The sequence below is a fragment of the Camelina sativa genome, chromosome 10 (assembly GCF_000633955.1).
Source record: "Camelina sativa cultivar DH55 chromosome 10, Cs, whole genome shotgun sequence".
Lineage (NCBI taxonomy): Eukaryota > Viridiplantae > Streptophyta > Magnoliopsida > Brassicales > Brassicaceae > Camelina > Camelina sativa.
Window position 1 is genome coordinate 936,076 of NC_025694.1, and position 21,473 is coordinate 957,548.

At 35.5% G+C, this 21,473-nt stretch overlaps 6 protein-coding genes and 1 pseudogene across 6 annotated transcripts in view; 3 read left to right on the plus strand and 4 right to left on the minus strand.

Moving 5' to 3' along the window:
• Positions 1 to 984, minus strand: part of LOC104719928 (protein SCAI-like) — a 3,696-nt gene extending 2,712 nt beyond the window's left edge. Inside the window, exons 1-2 of the mRNA XM_019230637.1 lie at positions 358 to 984; positions 18 to 242 (exon numbers count right to left, since the gene is read on the minus strand). Coding sequence (XP_019086182.1) covers positions 18 to 242; positions 358 to 846 — 714 coding nt within the window. The 5' untranslated portion in view covers positions 847 to 984. The remainder of the gene's footprint in view (positions 1 to 17; positions 243 to 357) is intronic.
• Positions 6,850 to 8,403, minus strand: LOC104716303 (homeobox-leucine zipper protein ATHB-16). Its single transcript, XM_010433690.1, has 3 exons — positions 8,092 to 8,403; positions 7,577 to 7,968; positions 6,850 to 7,510 (listed from the first exon to the last, which is right to left on the minus strand). Exons 1-3 carry the CDS (start codon positions 8,144 to 8,146, stop codon positions 7,046 to 7,048), a joined length of 912 nt encoding a protein of 303 aa, XP_010431992.1. The 5' UTR covers positions 8,147 to 8,403; the 3' UTR covers positions 6,850 to 7,045.
• On the plus strand, positions 12,546 to 13,928 carry LOC104716308 (annotated as a pseudogene).
• LOC104716307 (putative clathrin assembly protein At4g40080) lies at positions 14,464 to 15,846 on the plus strand. Its single transcript, XM_010433693.2, has 2 exons — positions 14,464 to 15,047; positions 15,126 to 15,846. The coding sequence occupies exons 1-2, from the start codon at positions 14,605 to 14,607 to the stop codon at positions 15,775 to 15,777; spliced, it is 1,095 nt and encodes a 364-aa protein (XP_010431995.1). The 5' UTR covers positions 14,464 to 14,604; the 3' UTR covers positions 15,778 to 15,846.
• On the minus strand, positions 16,302 to 17,003 carry LOC104716306 (classical arabinogalactan protein 3-like). The gene has a single exon (XM_010433692.1). It carries the CDS (start codon positions 17,001 to 17,003, stop codon positions 16,581 to 16,583), a length of 423 nt encoding a protein of 140 aa, XP_010431994.1. The 3' UTR covers positions 16,302 to 16,580.
• Positions 17,566 to 18,392, minus strand: LOC104716305 (classical arabinogalactan protein 3-like). Its single transcript, XM_010433691.1, has one exon. The coding sequence runs from the start codon at positions 18,286 to 18,288 to the stop codon at positions 17,845 to 17,847; it is 444 nt and encodes a 147-aa protein (XP_010431993.1). The 5' UTR covers positions 18,289 to 18,392; the 3' UTR covers positions 17,566 to 17,844.
• On the plus strand, positions 19,922 to 21,469 carry LOC104716309 (GLABRA2 expression modulator). Its single transcript, XM_010433695.2, has 4 exons — positions 19,922 to 20,341; positions 20,432 to 20,533; positions 20,759 to 21,030; positions 21,281 to 21,469. The coding sequence occupies exons 1-4, from the start codon at positions 19,978 to 19,980 to the stop codon at positions 21,467 to 21,469; spliced, it is 927 nt and encodes a 308-aa protein (XP_010431997.1). The 5' UTR covers positions 19,922 to 19,977.

Sequence of the window (21,473 nt, forward strand, 5' to 3'; positions counted from 1 at the left end):
TAAAAAAAAAAAAAAAAAAAAACAACTTTGGTCACCTCATTACGGTGATAGCTTGCCAAGAGAGCATCACGAAACTTGAACAATTTCTTAGCGTGAAACCGAGCTAGATATGTTTGAGAAGCTGGATAAGAATCAAGCATTGCACAGTAACGTAGAGGCCTGACATAAGTTAATTCTGCATCAGATTCTATAAACCTAGTGATCTCTTGCACAACTAGCCTCCACTCCTTAAAGTTTGTCTCCTACACACACACACACACAAAAGAAGAACATCCTCAAATCCATCATCAAGAAGAAGATAAAAATAAAGACTTTTCACCAAATGTAACAAAAAAGGGCAGATCGGAAATTAAGTACCCTGAAATTAGATTTGCTGTCATCAACCAAAACCTTAAGCTTCTCAGCTAAGTGCAAAACCATATCTTTCCGATCCACAATCAAAGAAACAAGCAAAAACCTAGCATAGAAACGTAACTCCTTGAAACGAGCACCAAGATCTTTCCCGTGAGCTTCTCCTTCAAAGTACCTCCTCCTAAGAATCGCTTCGTAGAAGACATAAGCCTCAAGAAGGAACCTAGCTTCACTAGTCCTCATGTACTGACTAAAGTAAAGCTGACCAATCCGGCTCGCGATCTCGCCGATTTCCCATCGGTTTAAACCGGACTCGACCAGCTTCGACCTGTGAGATTGCTGATAATTCCATAGCTTCATATAAGCTTTGAAGACTTTGTGGAAGTAGTGACTCTGTGCTCTTCCAAACGTTGGGAGATCGCGAACTCTCGCGAATTTCCGGTCTGCGTTTTCCACCAAAGCTCGGAAATTTCTCGAAACATCTTCACCCGCCATGTGAAAGACTACTTTACCCTCAGTTCCGGTGATAACCGCCGTCGTTTATCATCGGCTCTCCTCTGAGGAGAGAGAATAGAAAGAGAGAGAGAGAGAGAGAGAGAGAGAGAAGAAGACTAATCAATCAATGGGAACGACGGTGGAGAGAGAAGAGAGATAAATATTATCTTTTTTTTTTTTTAACAGCTGATTTAATTTATATCTCCTTATTTTTATTGAGAGTATTTTTTTCCAACTTCAAAGTTTATTTGATTATGTGTTCCTCTTTTAGTTGCTGATCACCTTTCTAAAAGTAGTTGAAAAAAAGAAGAAAAAATGAATTCTTGGGATTATTAATAATTTTGATTATTGTTTATGTAATTTTGAGGGGAAAAAAAAAAGAAATTGACATTAAGCAATGTAAAACATTGTTATTTTTAGCTGTCTAAACATTGTTATTAAAAAAAAAAAAAAAATTGAATATGCTTGGGTATGAGCAAAAACGCATGTGAGCACGAACCCACAAAAGAATTTTGCAGAATCATATACAAATCTCGTTTTGTGTTTGTGTAATCATCGTGAGACGAGCTGGCAATGGTATCATCTATCTCTCTCTACACACTGATTAATTGTACATGTATGGTAGTTTTAGCACATGTCCGTAACGTACGTACGTACATACTTGAACGAAATATTATTGTTTGCTTGTTTTGAGTCTCTCATCCATATATACAAATTCTAAATATAGAACAATTCAATGCTTGTTTCTTTTGGTTACTTTTGTGCATTTAAATCATCAAATTTGGTAGAAGAAATTAATGATGGCAGCAATAAGCAACTTAATTAGCACATGATTATTTGTCGACGACGTACAGTGTTTGTGACGCAGAACCCTTTTCATTTGTATATGATTCCTCTTTTTTTTTTTTTAACTATGATTATATTATACTATGTGAATGTATCTGTCGAAGCAAGGATGATTAAGATGATTCGGTAATCGGCAGCAACATCTATAATTTAATTATTTAGAGGAATCCTAGGGGGGGAAAAGGTGTTTTAACTTATTAAGAGTATAGTAATTGACTAATTGTGATGTTAAAAGAAAAAAGGTTGTTTTCGCTATGTTGCTTTCGAATTGTAAAAACGGAAATAAATTTTTCAACTGAGTAATTTTTAAGTTGTTGCAAAATCTATATATGTTGTTAATCAATATTCATAGTTGACTTTCTCCCTGATTAGTAGTGGTCTTTTTTTGCTTTTCGGATTTTGTTCTAAAGTCTTTTAATGGTGTAATCATCACATCTAGTACTAAAAATTACTTTAGAGGTGGACCGACGCTACATGTCGCGTCGCTAATACTCATTGTGTAATTCGGGTCTTGTTGCGGACATTAATATGATAACGAAATCGATCTTTTTTGTGCTCGAGTTTGACATGTAACAATAACTTGAACTTGATAGCATTTTTAGGTGCTACTATGTTTTAATCTTTAACTATAACAGTTATTATGTGATTATCTATCGACTCAGATGAGAGAATCTTTTGATTGTTTTTAACACAAGTAAAAAACCTTTGATGTGAAAACGATGAGAAAACTAAAGATACTAAACAAAAAATGAATAAATGAAAAATGTCATATACATATTTTGTCTTTACATCTACAAATTTAAAAGACCAGTGGGGCACATTTCCATTAACTTATTAGTAGTAGACTAGTAGTAGTTAGATGTTAGTTGTCTGAATTCTATTTTTCATTTATTTTATATTCTGGATATTCATATATTTAATCGGTCTTATTCCTGTTTCATACATGGAATATATAAAATATAAAAGTCTAAATTGATAGTATCATTTGCTTTCGTAGATCAAATGGTACGTCGCCCTTATTTTTAGCTAAAAAGCTTTATTAGGTGGGAAACGTTATTTGCTAGCTACAAAATGTACCTCTCTATTTTGGACATGTTTTAGTTTTAATTTTTCTTTATGTGACCTATCACATGAATACATTCCGTTGGGCTAAAGAACAAAACATAAACTCCAAATTAAAAAAAAAAAAAAAAACATAAAAAAAAATTAGTAATGCATTTTTGAGTATCGATATAAACACTAAGGATTATTTGTCTTATCTGTTGGAACGTTTCAACACCCCTTCTCACGAATAACTGAAGAGAATATTAAAGCTTTAATATGTTTGTTTCTTATGAATATTCGAAAATTCAACTCGATTGACTGACTAGTGGCAGAGCTGTGGCCAATTTATCTGAATCTTGTGACAACAAAATACTAAACAATTAAAATGAATTTTCCAAGAAAAGATAGAGAAACAAAAAAAAACATAAAGAGCAAAAGGAAAATGTGTGACTCCAAATCAGTGCATGAACCTATTAGTGTCAAAGTAGAAGAAGAAGGAAAAAAAAGGCAAAAGACAGAAGTAAAGATTGGCAAAAGACAGAAATAAAGATTGTTCTTTTGTAATGTCAACAGATTTTTGTGTGTGTGTTGGGCACAAAGTGGATTGGGATAGCTTTTGCATTACCAGATAAAAAGAAGGTACTTAGTGATGAAGAGAGAAAAAGTAAAAGGTTTGTTATCATTACTAAAGTCTTTTTTTCTTACAGTCAAAAATATTTTACACACCTATATTATTAGCCTAATATAGTTTAATATGGATGTAAAAGAAAAAGTAATAATGTGCTTTGCTTACATATGGATATGGGTCTTTCTTTGGGCTGAACAGCCTAGTAAGAAGTATAACAATTGGGCCGCTTTATTAAATGCCAAACATATTAACAACATCCATTCTGATAATTTTATTTCCTTTTAATTTTGTAGCCAACGTTTTCGATTTCTTTACACATCACATTCTCCCAATTTTTATTTGGTTATAATTTTTGATAATAAGCTTTACAAACAACTCAAATATAAACACACGAGTTCTTTTGCTAATAGCCATTGACTTAGCGAGCTTGCGATAACTCTCTACGTTTTGTTTTGTCTGTCCCAGCAACAGCAGAGTCGGAGAAAGACGAAAATAACAAAAGGTTCGGTCAAGACTCGATTAGTTAATGTTTTGTGTTTTTTTTCTTCTGGGAGAAATATTGTTTTAAAACATATTGACGCCGAATAAATTGACTTTTATTAGCTGGGGGAAAAAAAGAGGCTCCACCGTTGCTGACTCAAACTATTGTTTAGGAGTTCGGACCACTGGTTAATAGCCGCGTGTCAAACCATCTTTAGACAAAACAAAAGTGTCGTCGTTTTGATAAAAACCATATTGCTCTCTCTGTCTCTCTCGCTCGCTTAAGCCGGCACGAGCGACGAGCCGTATATATAAGCTGTCTCCTATGAATGGTTTATATACTTTTTTAGTAATCGTATTCGAATCTTTTTTTTCTTCTAATTACCATATCATTTGTAATTTATCACAAGTCTGTAGTATCATTAGTCTAATATTGTTAAGTTTAGTTACCTCTTTGTTGTATCATCCATGTTTTCCTACAAAACTTATCGCGAGTATTTTAGTCGAGTCATTCGACTTTCCCCGAGCATAGCTTCGTAATGTTAATAACTAGTTAAGAGTGTGTGTGATTTATAATGCTCGAGTGACCATCTTTCTTACAAATAAAGTTATGGCTTATATATGAGGAACTATAGAAATAAGACACATGGAAGTTTTCATATGTTCTATTTGACATGTTTTCAAATGACATGTTGTTCTATCCTTAATACGTTTGAAGCCTAACAAAAGTTTTCAATATAATCCAAAAATCGAAACAATGTCACTGACGTAATATTTTCACCAATTTTTGTTATATATAGTGTGAAATTTTATAAAACATCCTAATTATTTTGATGATCACATCAACTAATTAAATGTTTCCAAATTTAGAGTATTATAAGAATTCCAAGGAATAAAGACTTGAGAGGGACGTTTCTAAAAAATGACCACACCTTGTAGTTGTTTAATGACTAGTTAACCCCATTTGCGTAAAATAAATCTGCCTTTCACAATCTTAAAGCATATATGAATTTCTTCTACAAAGGGGGGCCCGGGGTGTTGAAAAAGATAACCTATCGAGAGATTAACAAAGATGATTATACTGTATATGCTTTTTAATTTAGCAATAGATTCTAATAAAAATTATTTTTATTATATTCTCGAAATAAAATAAAACTCGAATTGTCTTCTTACGCTATAGAATTATACACTAAAAAGTAGTCTAGGGTTTAAAAAAGAGGGACACCTAAAGTCTTTGTAGGCTTGTAGCAGCTAACACTAACATGATCAACTAATAAAGAAACATATATAATGCTTTTTGTTAAGTCCAGTTAATCCCAATATCAATAACTTTCATGATTATACATTTATACTACGCATGTTGAAGAAAATATTTTAATCAAATTTAGAAATACCGTGTATGCATGGAAACTTCGTATATATTAATATATATACCAACAAACCAACTATTTCATCGACGATTTTGTGAATACATATATTAGGATAAATACGAAATTGCACTTGAAATTGATATTTTTTGCTCATATATTATATGTACTTGAAATTGATATTTTTTGCTCATATATTATACTACTAATATAGGGATACTACGACACGAACCACCAACAAAAGCATTAATGATTTCAAAAGTATACAATAAAGTTAAATGGGATGTTTTAACTTTGCGTGTAAAATAGTAGTAGTACTATATAATTGAAGGATTTGCAAAGATTCTAAAAAAAACAATTGTGATATTTGTTAAGAGAAAGTGAAGCACTCAAAAGAAATGTTCGCCGCCCGGAATCAAATGGAATATAAAAACTTTAGTAGATTAGTACAACTAAGTTATATAGAAAACATAATTATAGAAAAATTTAAGCAATCTACTAATCAAACCAATGTGCAAGTATGTTAATGTGCAGTCGCGCACTAAAGTTTAATAGTAAACCGACAAAATCTAAACCGACCAAACCGAGTCTCTCATCGTGCAACCTGCAACGTGTGGGAGATACAGATGGGTTGGAAATAGACGGCTGTGAAGACGTGAGATGTCGCGAATCGGAGGGCTAAGATATTGAAAAGCACTGTACACGTGTCTATCTTCCTCCATCGAATATTATATTATAAAAAATTATTTATTTTTATTTAGTGTTATTATATAGTTTCCGGCGATAGTGACAAATGGCAAATGATGAAAACGACATCTTCTCTGATTGGCCCACAATCACATGGGTGTGTAGGGCCTACTGTAAAGAAAGGAAATTACAATATAGTATGTCCCTTAATTTTCTGAGTTTGCAATAAAATAATCAAAATAAGAAATATATATATATATATTTTTTTTTTTTGAATTTGCATAATTTTCCCCAGAAATATGAGAAAAAATAATTTAAAAACAAATGGAGCAAGTATTTAAATATTATGATTATAAGTTTGATAAAAGGAAATTATAGAAAAAAGGGTACTCGGTGACATTTTGTGATATACATGCCCCTCAATTTCAGATACGATCCGTGACAATGGTAAAAGCTTCTGTTTCTGACAGTGTCAGAATGAATGATTTTTTACATCATTCACTAAAAACGATGTCCCCATGCTTTCCCACTTTAATAATAAAACGTGTACGCACAATCATGGTAAAGAAAAGCACCTTGATGATTGATGATGATATACTACTACTACTAGCATTTTTTTTTTCTCACAAGCCAATCCTATGTTTTAAGCCTATGATGATGATGATATCTTAATTTATCGCCTTTTCCTTACTATGAGAAAAAAACAACTACTTTATTGACTTTCTTTACCAAAAGCAAAATTCATAGACGTCAAAAGCATTTCACGTATATCGACGAGTTTGTAACATTAATTAGAGTTGTCGTGGTCGTGGGATTATGAAAGAATAGATGTTACCATTTCAGAAACAGTTAACCAAAAGAAGAAGCTAATTTTTCAAAAACGTTAAAAGTTTTATTGCTTTCATATCAGAGAGTGTCCCTAGTTGATTCCTATTACTGTAAAAATAAAAATAAAAATAAAAACACCTTTCAACATCGTTAAAATTTCACTAAGAGCCATGGAAACGAGAGTTAAAAGATAGATAAATTTACAATCTTAAGCCCAATAATTAACTCCTTCATCCTTAATCCTTATTTATCGATTATTTTCACTTTTGCCCCACTCTGTTCCCACGGAGCACGATTCGATCATTCCCAACGATTCTCCTCAAGTCCAATGATCAGAAGCAGAGTACCAATGAAGTGACGGTGGTTGTTCATCGGAGAAGAATCCACAAGCTTCTTCACCGCTTAGAAAATCGTCGTGATCCTCTCTTTGTTCCGTTTTCACAAACTGTAAGAAACTCCCGCCGGCAACCGTCGACGGCGGCGTTAATCTTCCGTTATCCGAACTTGTTTCTTCGTTTAGAACGGCGCTTGAATCGCAGCTATCGGAGTATCCAGCGTCTCCAACAACTACGGTAGAATTCGGTAGAAGGTCACGGAGGTCGGTGAAGCTTCGCCGGTAGTTAAACCCGGTTGAATGTTCAAGAAACTGCGGAGGAGACGACGGAGTCGAATCCGTCTTGTGGAAACTCTCCGGCAATGAAACTACTTCTTCTCTCTTAACACTCTCAGTCGTAGCTTTGTTGTTATCTTCTTCTCCGTTGATCGTAGCTTTGATTTTACTGATCTGCGATCACAATTGTTTATTAAAAAATCAAACCTTTTTTGAATTTTTATGATTTTAGTTTTTTACCTCTTGGAGAAGAGAATCATTGTCACGGCGGAGAGAATCGAAATTGTGGCGGAGAGAGTCGTATTGGCTCTTAAGAATGCCGTAATCTTTCTCAAGTTGTTTTGTTTTCCACCGTGCACGACGGTTTTGAAACCAAACCGCTACTTGACGAGGTTGGAGTCCAAGCTCTTGTGCTAGTTTCGTTTTCCTCTCAGGTTCGAGTTTGTTCTCAAGTTCGAAATTTTTCTCAAGAGCTTTGACTTGGTCAACTCTCAATCTTCTCTTCTTTTCCGATAGACCCATGTGGTGGTTGTGGTTGTTGCCGGAGTATTCCTCGATTAGTGTAGCATCTTCCTCGTAACCTTCAAGCATAGATTGGTAATTACTTCCGTAACCTCTTGGACTCTGTTCATCTGTTTTTTTTTTTTTGAAAAACCAAATAAAATTAGAAACAGTAGTAGAAAGGATCAAATGAGGTTTGTCTGATATTAAACAAAATGGAGAAAGAAAGAAAAAAAAAAAGAAGGTAAAATAACCTGTAGAAGTGGAGATGAGACCACACATTGAATCTGAGCTGCTTAGCCTCTTCATGGTGACAGCAAAATAAAAAGAAGTTCAAATTTTACAAACAATGTTGTGAAAATAATTGAGGTTCTTTACGTTGAACACATAAAAAAGAAAGAAGAGACTTTAGAGGAACAAATTAGAGAAACTGAGAAGATATGGACTGAGAAAGTCCAACAGAGTGAAAGCTTTTAGTTATCTATTTACAGAGGAAGCAGAGAGAGGGAGAGAGAGCAATGGTTTGTTCTTTGTTTTCAATATGAACAAGTTGGTTTCACACTTTCCCTTTCTTTAAATAAACCAAACTTGGGTTACGATTCAAAGTGGTTAAAATGTAACTAAGGTTAAGTTTTGAACCAGAGCTACATATGGCTCAGCTCGGCTCTGTAGCGGAATCTGTGATACGTCGTCGTATGTGTTTATTTATAATACAATTTGGTTATAACCTAATTTATTTATTTATGTACGGTGTTTCTGTTTATTTATTTTTAATTCAAAAAAAATTAATAAACAGCGAAAAGTATATACGTAAGAAATATGCTTTTAAAAGGAAGATTTTAAAATTACAACATCCTCTGTAAAACGTCATAACATACGTCACAGAAGATTTGATGACATAAATGACAAACTATGATTTGTTTATTAATGAATTAAATCAAATGTAGTTTTTCTTATCAAACAAAAATTCGATTGGATAAGATATAAAATTATACAGATGTCATAATTTAATCCCACATATCTGAATTACTCAATTTTGATATATATATACTTTATATTAAAACATTAGTATTTAATATGTTATTGTGTTGGCAATGCAGAAGAGTGGGATTAAAAGTCTTTTGCGGGTGAGGGAACAAAGACTGACAGTTTGGGTTTTGGTTCACTNTTTAATCCCATGGCCCAATCAGAGTAATACAAATTTCACGAAGACTCCAAAGGAAGAAAACAACAACAAAGAGGAAGATAATACGAAGAGAAAATGTATGAATTAATGAAAACACAGACAAGGAGATCTCTCAAACAAAATCATAATAAGAAAAACCAAAAGGAGAGGGAGATAGAGATAGAGTAGTGCCCAAGGCAGCTCAGTTTCTAAGCCAATACGACGGCGTACAAGGCTCNAAGCGGCACCGTCAAAATGACAAAATAAATTAATACAGAGGGATAACATTTACGTATCAATTTTGTGACTACAATTTTTTTTTTTTTTTTTTTATGTTTGAAACAACTAGTAATAAAAAAAAGAAGAAAAAACAAACAAAGAATGTAAAAGTATAGACATATGTCAAAATAAAGCTTTGTTATAGAAAGGCTCAATAGATTTGCTATATATATATATATTTTATAATAGTCCTTATAATTATGCATTTGCGTTTTTACATGGAAAATATTCTAACTTCTAAGTGAAAATACATACGGTTTGATCCTCTAGAGGCAACTAACGCTCAATGACATCAAAAACAAGGTTTGGTCGACACAAACAGTTCTGAAAATAAAAGCCTTCCTCTGGAGAGCCGGCAGTGATGCTTTACCGGTCACCGATCTGATATCAAAAAAAGGAATCAAGCTTGACTCTAGATGTCAGATTTGATATCGAAAAGAGGAACTGCTTGAGGAAGCTCAGATGCAACTAACACTCAATGACATCAAAAACAAGGTCTGGTCGACACAAACAGTTCCGAAAATAAAAACATTCCTTTGGAGAGCCGTTAGTGATGCTTTACCGGTCACTGATCTGATATCGAAAAGAGGAATCAAGTTTGACTCTAGATGTCAGATTTGTGGAGTGGAAAGAGAGTCAATCAACCATGTGTTGTTTACTTGCACACTCGCGAGACATGTATGGGCTCTATCTAATTTCCCGGCACCTCCCAATGGTTTTGATGAGCTCTCAGTGCATTCAAATTTCCACTACTTGAACACAATAGCAAAGATCTCTTCAGTTGATATTGAGATTAGATGGTTATTCCCATGGATTCTATGGAGATTGTGGAAGAACCGATATTCCTTCTTTTTTGAAGCAAAAAGGTTTGATCCTCTAGACACAGTTCTAAAGATTAGAGAGGACGCTGAACAATGGAGTTTGTCTCAACAAGTAGATATGGAATGCGAAATAGAGGAAGAAACCGAGGAAATATGGGATGTGACAAAATGGAAACCACCACCTGCTGGTTGGTTAAAGTGCAACATAGGCACGTCAAGAGTACAAAAGAACTCGGTTTCAGATGCAACTTGGGTTCTTAGGGATGAAAGAGGTTCAGTTCTGCTACACAACAGAAAAGCATTGGCTAACTCTTTGAGCAAAGAGGATGCAGATTTTCAGAGTTTCTTATGGGCTGCTCAAAGCATGTATAGCCACAAAGTCTCGAAAATAATTTTCGTTTCTGAATCACCGATACTGACTGGTGCGATAAACAGACCAAAAGCTTGGCCATATGTCATCAACATTCAGAAATGCTTCTGCAACTTACTAGAATACAAGACTGGAGTGTCCAATTAGAGAAACCAGAATCAAATAGAGGTGCCTCTCTCATAGCTCAAAGTGTTCCTGATCTTGCATTCTTGCAATTTTATGTATCCATAGGATCTCCCAAGTGGTTACATGAACTCTTTGGATCTGAGAAATTCTTTCCTTCTCTTTAGGATTAGATTTCCTTCTTCCCCAATGGCTAATTTGTTAGAACCTATTTTTTGGAAGGTTAAGCTGATTTTGTTTAAATCACTTTTCCTTAGTAGCTTTTGATTAGATTACAAAGCTACATTATGTAACCCCTTCTCTTATGAATGAAAAAACAGATGAAAAAAAAAAAAAAAAAAGTGAAAATACATACGGAAACAGACAATCCCATAGTGGTTACTGATGTTTCTAGAACAATATAAAAAGGGCTTTGGGTCCATCAAATATTCTATTTTCAAGAAACGTTATCTAAATGGAGAAAATGATGTTATTAGAACTCAACTTGGGAATCTTATGGGCCTCTACACTACATTATGATACCAGTCTTAGATAATGGACCACAAAAACTCTAGTTTGTTATCATAGGCCTACTCCATTTATTGTTATATTTTTTTAATTTGCATGTTCGTTTTTTGTTTGGCCTTGTTAATTAGTTGGTAGCCCTTGTTATGATTGTTAAACTAAAAAGAAGAGGTGGAGTTCGACGTTCCCGTACACGTTTCCTACAATTGAGTATTTGACATTTAATACATTTACTATTGCACAGCTACTGGATCAGCTTGAAAAATAATAATAGTATTAAGTAGAATCTGGATCATGAATTCATAATGCTCGAGTACATCTACATGCATTTTGAAGATATACTCAGAAGTCTCAAAACACATTAAAAATATATTGATGAAAAAGAATTAAGAGATTTTAAAATTTTGTCATATATACTATCCATGTACTATATATATGTCTCTTTGGATTATAATAATTAAGTTCAAGTCTCGAGATTGTGCAATTCGTATTTATCCTATCAAGTCTTGTGTCTATCTTACTCGCATTAATAGTGTGAATGGTTACATCGATTGAAGCGGACAAATCCGTTTGTGGACTAGATCGTTTTTTATTTACCATTCAGTAAATATAATTTGCAGTGGTGCGGTCCAAATAAAGCAGAGACAAGATCGCAGCGGACCAACTGCAGACCATTTTTAAATACAAATAAAGTTGATCCGCAGCGATTTGTAGTCCACCTTAAAAATGAAGCGGTCCAGACCGCAAATGGATTTGACCGCCCTAACCACAGTTACCATTCAAATCCTAAAAATTTTTTTGCATATAAATTTATATTTTACAGAAAATGTTGTGTGCATCAGCCAACTAATTCTAATAGAGTGAATGTTAAGTTAACTGAAAACATTTAAAATCGATTGGAAATGTAGTGAATAAAAAAAGAAATAACATGTGATTAGACGGTGATACAACCAAAAACTACTAGCTGCAATTGTTATGATCGATCACTCGTATTGTTGGTGTGGCCATAAATATATCTATCTTTTCTTTTGTTGCCAGGGGATTACACACCACTTATCCCGCTTGTGTTGTTGTTTTAATTCTGCGTCTGTTGTTTTTGTTTAATTTATTGTCTGAAATCAAGGAAAAGGCATTTTTGTACGACGAAACATTCTGACCTCTTAAGAATTGATTAATTTGACCCTATCGAAGAGACAAAGAATTTGTGTATATGCAACGAACATGTGGATAAACATGATTGACACATATATAATCCAAGCACACAGTTTAGCTGATCTGATTTAGACTTTTTCATTTAATCAAGTGGAGCTAAATGGACTAATTACAATATTAGTATTTTATTGTAACCAACTAACATCTATATCTCTCTACCCCAAGCAATTTGACGATTTTTTGCATAATTTTGCCCTTTTTAATAAACATTTCTTAAGCTAATCTAAAAGTCAAAAATATTACTATTTTGCTTATCCTCTCTAAGTATATATAAACCCAATCTTCGTTTATAACCTTAAAGGCTTAAACATAACAAAGCTTACTAAAGACATTTTCATTTTATTTACAAGCAGAAAATCAAATTTCACGTGGATAAATCTCAGCCGTTGGTATCCTTCTAACGATTCTTACTCGCGACGTCGTTTCGAATGAACGATGCCACGTGTTAATAGTTTTAGTCCTCACCGTTGGATTATTTTCCACGTGGCATTCATCCTACAGAGCAAAGCCAATGCTCAATCATTCTCACCGAGTCCGCCTGAGTTGCAGCAACCGGGTCAAACTCCGTCGAAGACCACCGTCTTCGCCGTTCTCGTCACCCTCTTCTTCTTCATCGGATTACTCTCCGTATATATCCGCCATTGCACTCGCCCTAACTCCGAATACTCCACCAGATATTCTCGCCGCCGCGCTAACGACACCTGTTCACGGCGAGGCGGACTTGACGACGCCGTCGTCGAAAGCTTCCCTGTCTTCGCTTACTCCTCCGTCAAAGAATCAAAACTCGGATCCAACGATTTGGAATGTGCGATTTGCCTCAACGAATTGGAAGATCGTGAAACGGTGCGATTGCTTCCGATTTGTAATCATCTGTTCCACATCGATTGCATCGACGCTTGGCTTTACTCCCACGCAACTTGCCCTGTTTGCAGATCTAATCTCACGGCGAAGTCGGATAACTCCGGTGGCGCGGTGATATTGAGAGACCATGTCGTGATTGACGTTGAGACCCTTGAGGCAACGAAGAGTCACCACCTCGTCGGTAAGTTTCCGAGATCGAATTCGACGGGTCATTCAATAGGTCAACTCGGTGACGGCGCTGAGAGGTTTACTCTGCGGTTGCCGGATGATGTGAAGAGGCGAATAATGGAGTTAAAAGGACGTAGGCTGAAACGAACGAGAAGCTTCGACGTTGATTTGACGGCGGAAGGGAGGGAGCGGTGAGGAAAGCAGTTACACGGTCGGGTCGGGTGGGATGTTGGATCGTTTGGGTTTGACTTTGCTCGTTTCGAAGTCAAACTCGGGTTCCGTTAGATCACAGCAATCTAACGGCGAACCGTTGAAATGAGTCGACGTTATGTTTTGTCGTCAGCCTTATTGTTTGGGTTTGGAGTGGTAAAAACCAAAACCTTGTTTAGCAGCTCGCTAAACAAGTAGTATTATTTAATTTTCTCAAATGAGTGTTGTTTCTATTCAAATGTTTCAGCATTTCTAATGGTTCTCTAGCATTTCTAATGGTTCTCTATTTTAGCCTCTATTATAGAGTTCATCTATTATAAAGGTGATATTACTACAATGATCTTCTATTTTTATCTCTAAAATAGAGATTGCTATTTTTTCCTTTATTTACAGAGGAATCTGTTTTTTTTTTAACAATCTCTATTTTATAGGTGAGAATAAATGATTATTGAAGTAAAACTCACTTCTATTATAGAGCTTCTCTATTATAAAAGAAATAATAGGGAAAACTATTTGAAATGGTGTTAGCAACGAAAATATTATTATTTGAGTTTTTATGTCATTTTAATTTGTTTAGTAGTTAGTCGTAACAAGAAGGTTTTGCGCAACAGGCATTGATGTTTTCGGAAACTTTCTTCTGTATATGCCACGTATCTTATAGTAATTGTATTAATGTTCTTAATCGCAGGTGAGAAAGGATATGAATTGTGTTCGTAATAATAATCATCTGTCCTTTACAATAATTTGATATACGTAACCGCTGGTACCTGAGTGAATGAATACGAAGAGGAAATCATCAGATTCGAGCGACAATATTCCATTTTATTGACGACTGAATTTGCGTGATTCTCTGTTCACTCCATATATAAACATTATATTGATTATTTGACCCATGTTGGTTACATAGAATAAAAATAGTTTCCTTTTCTTGACCCACAAAACCATATAGTATACCATTATATTTATATATTATCTCACCATCATCAAATTAAAAAGAAGAACACAAAAGAGGTCATCATCATTCATCATTCATCATCATCAAAGCTTTTATTCGATGGGAAGAATCACAAGTTTTGCAGATCTCATAGGTAAAATCAAAGACAAAGCATCCCAAAGCAAAGCTGCTTTCGTCTCATCAAACACTAGAAGCAAAACTCTCTCTTTCCATCTCTCTGTCCTCCGTGCCACTACTCACGACCCTTCAACGCCGCCGGGAAATCGTCACCTCGCCGTTCTACTCTCCGCCGGTACTGGCTCACGAGCCACCGCTGCTTCCGCTGTCGAATCCATCATGGACCGTCTTCACACTACCGGAGATGCTTGCGTAGCCCTCAAATCTTTGATCATCGTCCATCACATCGTCAAACACGGGCGCTTCATCCTCCAGGATCAGCTCTCTGTTTTTCCTGCTTCCGGTGGCCGTAATTATCTGAAACTTTCCGGTTTTAGAGATGAGAAATCTCCTTTGATGTGGGAGCTTTCTTCTTGGGTCCGATGGTAAAGTTATAAATATCAATCTATACAAAAATAAAAAATTCGATTTTTATCATAAAATTTGGACTTTTTTGTTTGTAGGTATGCTTTATATCTTGAGCATCTTTTATCAACTTCAAGAATCATGGGATTTTTCATATCTTCGACATCGAGTACAATTCACAAAGACGAATACGAAGAAATGGTTTCGTCTCTCACAAACTCTGATTTGCTTCGTGAGATGGATGCGCTCGTTGGTCTACTAGAAGAATCATGTAAAATCCCGGATCTACCCTTCTCCGGTGGCAAATCTCTAGCCGACAAAATCACTCACTTGGTCGGAGAAGACTACGTGTCTTCGATCAACGAGCTTTACACGAGGTTAAACGAGTTTAAAGAGCGGTCCAACAGTTTGAGCTTCGGAGATACGGTCGAGCTTGTCTGTGCTTTGAAGCGGCTCGAGAGTTGTAAAGAGAGGTTGTCTAAAATCTGTTGTGGGAATTGGAAGAGAGGTTGGATCGATGGGTTCTGGGGTTTGGTTCTTGAGGTCAAGGGTATCCTTGGTAATTTAGAAGATACTACTAATTATGGGCAGATTGAGAAATCGATTGTTGGGTTTGGGATGAGAGAAAAAAGATACGAATCGGCTCGGTTTACCGATCGGTTAGTTATTGGTTACGGCGATGCTGTTCGGTTTTCTTCGGGTAGATTTTCGAATGTCGATCGGTTTAGTGTACCTGCTGGTTTCTTCTAGTCAAAGATTTTTGTTGAGTGTACGACTTTGATCTTCTTGTTAATTTTTTTAATTTAAATTTTGGTCATAGTGGCTTGTAAATGTTAAAAAGACAAGAAAAACAAAAAAAAAACGAGGAAAAAAGTCTCTATTTAGCCACACAAAAGTACAAGAAAACAACGACAACATAGATGTTCATTTTCATTATCTCTGGATGTTGTTTGCATTATTATGAAGAATGGTTATGTTTCTGTCTTTATCAAAAATTAAAAAAAGGAAAACGTTAACTGAACCTTTTCAATAACGCCAAATGAAAGATGGATGAAGGCCCTGCAAATTTAGTTATGAAATAACCTTCACTCTCTTGGGCAACACTGCTTCAATAGATAGCGTAAACTTGAGCTTTATTTCTGGTCGTGAAGGCCTATAGTATCACTATCATTATTACAGTTCTATATGCCTTTTAGCCTTATGAAATTTCTTTTTTTTTTGTTTTTTTTTTTTGTGTTAAAGTCAATTCTCTTAATTAATATATAGAAATACTAAATTAAACAAGATATTTTATTAAAAAATAAAAAGTTAATGAAGAAAATTACAATCAGAAGCTTTGCCCCTCAGTTTAATCCCATGGCCCAATCAGAGTAATACAAATTTCACGAAGACTCCAAAGGAAGAAAACAACAACAAAGAGGAAGATAATACGAAGAGAAAATGTATGAATTAATGAAAACACAGACAAGGAGATCTCTCAAACAAAATCATAATAAGAAAAACCAAAAGGAGAGGGAGATAGAGATAGAGTAGTGCCCAAGGCAGCTCAGTTTCTAAGCCAATACGACGGCGTACAAGGCTCCTGCAATGACCGTGCTCACAAGGAAAGCTTTGTTAGTCAATGCTGAGTCAGCTTCCGGTGCGTCTGGTCCTGGAGCAGGAGCTGGTGTTGGACCTGATGGGCCTGGAGCCATACCGTCTGGTTTCGGGGGAGAAGCCATAGGGGGTGTTGTGGGAGATATGGTCGGTGGTGAGACGGTGGGTGGAGTTGTTGGAACCGGAGTGGGTTCGTTGACTGGAACCGGTGGTGAAGCAACTGGAGACGGTGGCTGCGCAGTTGGTGTAATAACCGGAGAAGGAGACTCTACCGGCGGGAGAAGCGTGATGGGTGCTGGAGCCGGAGCCGGAGCTTGAGCGAGACATGAGGTGACAAATACACCAAGAAAGATCAGAGCTTGCAATGTCTTAAGAGCCATTTANTGATCGGTTTAGTGTACCTGCTGGTTTCTTCTAGTCAAAGATTTTTGTTGAGTGTACGACTTTGATCTTCTTGTTAATTTTTTTAATTTAAATTTTGGTCATAGTGGCTTGTAAATGTTAAAAAGACAAGAAAAACAAAAAAAAAACGAGGAAAAAAGTCTCTATTTAGCCACACAAAAGTACAAGAAAACAACGACAACATAGATGTTCATTTTCATTATCTCTGGATGTTGTTTGCATTATTATGAAGAATGGTTATGTTTCTGTCTTTATCAAAAATTAAAAAAAGGAAAACGTTAACTGAACCTTTTCAATAACGCCAAATGAAAGATGGATGAAGGCCCTGCAAATTTAGTTATGAAATAACCTTCACTCTCTTGGGCAACACTGCTTCAATAGATAGCGTAAACTTGAGCTTTATTTCTGGTCGTGAAGGCCTATAGTATCACTATCATTATTACAGTTCTATATGCCTTTTAGCCTTATGAAATTTCTTTTTTTTTTGTTTTTTTTTTTTGTGTTAAAGTCAATTCTCTTAATTAATATATAGAAATACTAAATTAAACAAGATATTTTATTAAAAAATAAAAAGTTAATGAAGAAAATTACAATCAGAAGCTTTGCCCCTCAGTTTAATCCCATGGCCCAATCAGAGTAATACAAATTTCACGAAGACTCCAAAGGAAGAAAACAACAACAAAGAGGAAGATAATACGAAGAGAAAATGTATGAATTAATGAAAACACAGACAAGGAGATCTCTCAAACAAAATCATAATAAGAAAAACCAAAAGGAGAGGGAGATAGAGATAGAGTAGTGCCCAAGGCAGCTCAGTTTCTAAGCCAATACGACGGCGTACAAGGCTCCTGCAATGACCGTGCTCACAAGGAAAGCTTTGTTAGTCAATGCTGAGTCAGCTTCCGGTGCGTCTGGTCCTGGAGCAGGAGCTGGTGTTGGACCTGATGGGCCTGGAGCCATACCGTCTGGTTTCGGGGGAGAAGCCATAGGGGGTGTTGTGGGAGATATGGTCGGTGGTGAGACGGTGGGTGGAGTTGTTGGAACCGGAGTGGGTTCATTGACTGGAACCGGTGGTGAAGCAACTGGAACCGGTGGTGAAGCAACTGGAGACGGTGGCTGCGCAGTTGGTGTAATAACAGGAGAAGGAGACTCTACCGGCGGGAGAAGCGTGATGGGTGCTGGAGCCGGAGCCGGAGCTTGAGCGAGACATGAGGTGACAAATACACCAAGAAAGATCAGAGCTTGCAATGTCTTAAGAGCCATTTATATCTCTCTCTCTCTCTCTGTTTTCAATTTCTTTCGTTGTTTTGACGAGAGAGATAGAAAACCTGAGAAAGATCTTTGTCTTTGCTTGGTGTTGGAGACATTAAGGCTAAATGGCTTCTTAATATATATACATAGCTAATTCAGAAGCATTTAGTTTTAATTATTTGATAGTTTGGTCTCTTTAAATCATGCAAAGCACACATAGCTAATAGATATTTCTTGAATTAGTATATCAGAATAAATAGTCTCTACCAAGTACCAAGTCTCTTGAATTTGAAGTTTTCTTCAATTAGTCTACAAATCAAGCTTATATAAATCTGACGTACGGATCTATTGAATTATAAATTGTAATATTTTCATCGAGACATGTCACAACGTTGATTGACATGAGATTAAACATAGTTCTAATTGGGTTAAGAGATGTCGTGTTAATTAGAATAAGGGACAATCTTGTTTCACGGTCTATTATGTAGCAATGCAATTAACACATCATAAAAAATTACTTGAGATATCTTAAATCACACACTATTTTGTTTCGTCAAGAGTCAAGACCACGCGCCATACTTGGTTCCCACTAAGGTTAACGACGAGGCAGACAACAAGCAACCTATATTATCTGTGAATGATTATGACATTTATATTATATAAGATACCATTTCTTCTAATATTTTACAATCATACTTGATACTTCTATTAATAGTTTTTTTTTTTAAATTTGGGGGAAGTTTGGTTGGATCCCATCTTCATCATAAACCGGAATTTAAACCGAAATTATAAAGCCAACCTATATAACTCTACCCAAAACCAAACCGAATTCTAGATAACTCATCCTAATTATATGCACAGTGCGTTAAATATGGTATGGGCTTTAGATTTACCCGTTATACAAGGTCCAAATCTATATTGTCTATGTAGGAATTGTAACGTTTTGAATGAACCGCATGATTCAAAATTTAGCTTCATTTGAATTTATATTTATTTTCAATATATATTAAAAGGATTCATCATTTTTTTTTTTGTGACAAGCCTACAAAATTTCTTATTTTTTAAATGTTTTACTATCATATATCATATTTGCCAAACAGATATTGTAGTATTTACCACTAACCAAACCCTTCATTTTATTGTAGTATTTAGAATTTTTAAATTAAGAATTTTAAATTCCTATAGCTTTGATTTTTTTTTCTTCCAAATGCAATATATTTATATATAAAATATTATCCACAATATGCTAAAATAGATTTAGTTGAAAATACTTGAAAATTTCAAAATAAAATTAAATAGCATAATATTTAAAAACTATTATGAAAAAACTATAAAATTAAATAGAAGAAAATTTATTTGTTCATGACACATGTTCTCTCCATAACTTCTAGTATTTCTTTTTTAAAAGTTTATTTTCTTTAAGAAGAAACTTATTTTAAAGTTTTTAAAAATCAAAATTCATCCAATGAATCTTAATTTTACAAGTCTTCCTAAAAACATTCACAACCACTATAAATGACATTTATTTATTTATTTATTTATAAGTCCAATAATAAAACCTTTTTTTGTTGTTGTTTTAAAGTTCTTAATAGCGAAAATACTATAATTAATTGATAAATAAAAAAAAGTCTACCCCACGCACATCCCAAATAAAAAAGATCATTAAAAAAAAAAAAAAAAAACTTTGGAAATCGAAGGGGAATGGAGCAACCGACGAAAGAGACGACAGTGAAATCGGAGGTTCCAATGAATGATCAGAATCCGAAGCCAACGCATAGTGCTGATCTGAAGCCAGTGGATGATAAAGGAGCCGAGGATGCGAGTTCCGTGATATCTTTATCTGATGAATCTACGACGCTACATGTTGAAAAAATCGAGACGAAAGGAGCCGATCAAGCCGCCCCGCCGGCTCGAACAGCTTCCGGATCGAGGAAATCGGTTCATTGGAATCCAGATTTGGTATCTGAATCTCCTGCACCGGATCAGAAGGCCGTCTCGTCCGCCGGATCTAATAATCCTTACGTCGCTCGTGCTCCCGCTGAAACTTCGGATGCCTCGTTGAAAGGTGTTTTAGAAACGGTATCTGTATCTCAAATTTTGTTCTGTTCCCTTTGCCTTTGAGAGATGTGTAACCGTTTTTTGGAAACTGGATCAGAAACTATGGAATCTGTGAAAGGTGTGCTTGGGAGATGGGGAAGGAAGGTTGGAGAAGCAGCTATGAAGGCCGAGAGCCTTGCCGGAAACACGTGGCAACACCGTGAGTTTCCTTTCTTTATCTATATGGTTTGCATTGTTTGTTCGTTAGCCCTGAGACATTTTATAAGCTGGATAGATATGGATGATTTTCATGCTACATTGTAGTTGTTATAGTATGAGTTTTAGTTTCTCTTGTTTATGTATCTTCTGTGTGATTTAATGATGTGTTTATGTATGGTTGGTATGTCTAACTATTAAATTCTTGGTGTCCACTATAATAAATCAGTGAAAACTGCTCCGAGTTTTGCTGATGCTGCAATGGGAAGAATTGCACAGAGTACAAAGGTTCTGGCGGAAGGAGGGTATGAGAAGATCTTCAGGCAAACCTTTGAAACAGTTCCAGAGGAGCAGCTGCAAAACTCATATGCATGCTACTTGTCTACCTCAGCTGGTCCAGTCATGGGTGTTCTTTATATTTCTACTGCTAAACTTGCCTACTGTAGCGATAACCCTCTCTCTTATAAAAATTCTGGCCAAACTGAATGGAGCTATTATAAGGTAATTTTCAGAATATTCTAGTTATGAAAGTGTCTTTTTTCTTTTTTTGTGTGTGTTCCATAACTATGTGGCATTCACGTTACTTCATTATGATCCATCAAGATTAAGAGCGACTAGAATGAGACCTCCTAGATGATAGGCTAGCAGCAACTTAAAGCTGAATAACGTTAGATTCTGTGATTACTTTCTTGTGCAGACTATGATTACACTTTATTATTATTGTTACTTATATCTTCTTCTTGTTAAACAGGTAGTGATCCCATTACATCAGCTTAAATCGGTTAACCCGTCGACAAGCATAGTCAATCCCGCAGAAAAGTACATCCAGGTAATCTCGGTCGACGACCATGAGTTTTGGTTCATGGGTTTCTTGAACTATGAAGGCGCTGTTACATCTCTACAAGATACATTGCAAGCCGGTGCCTTACAGTCGGTGTGATATA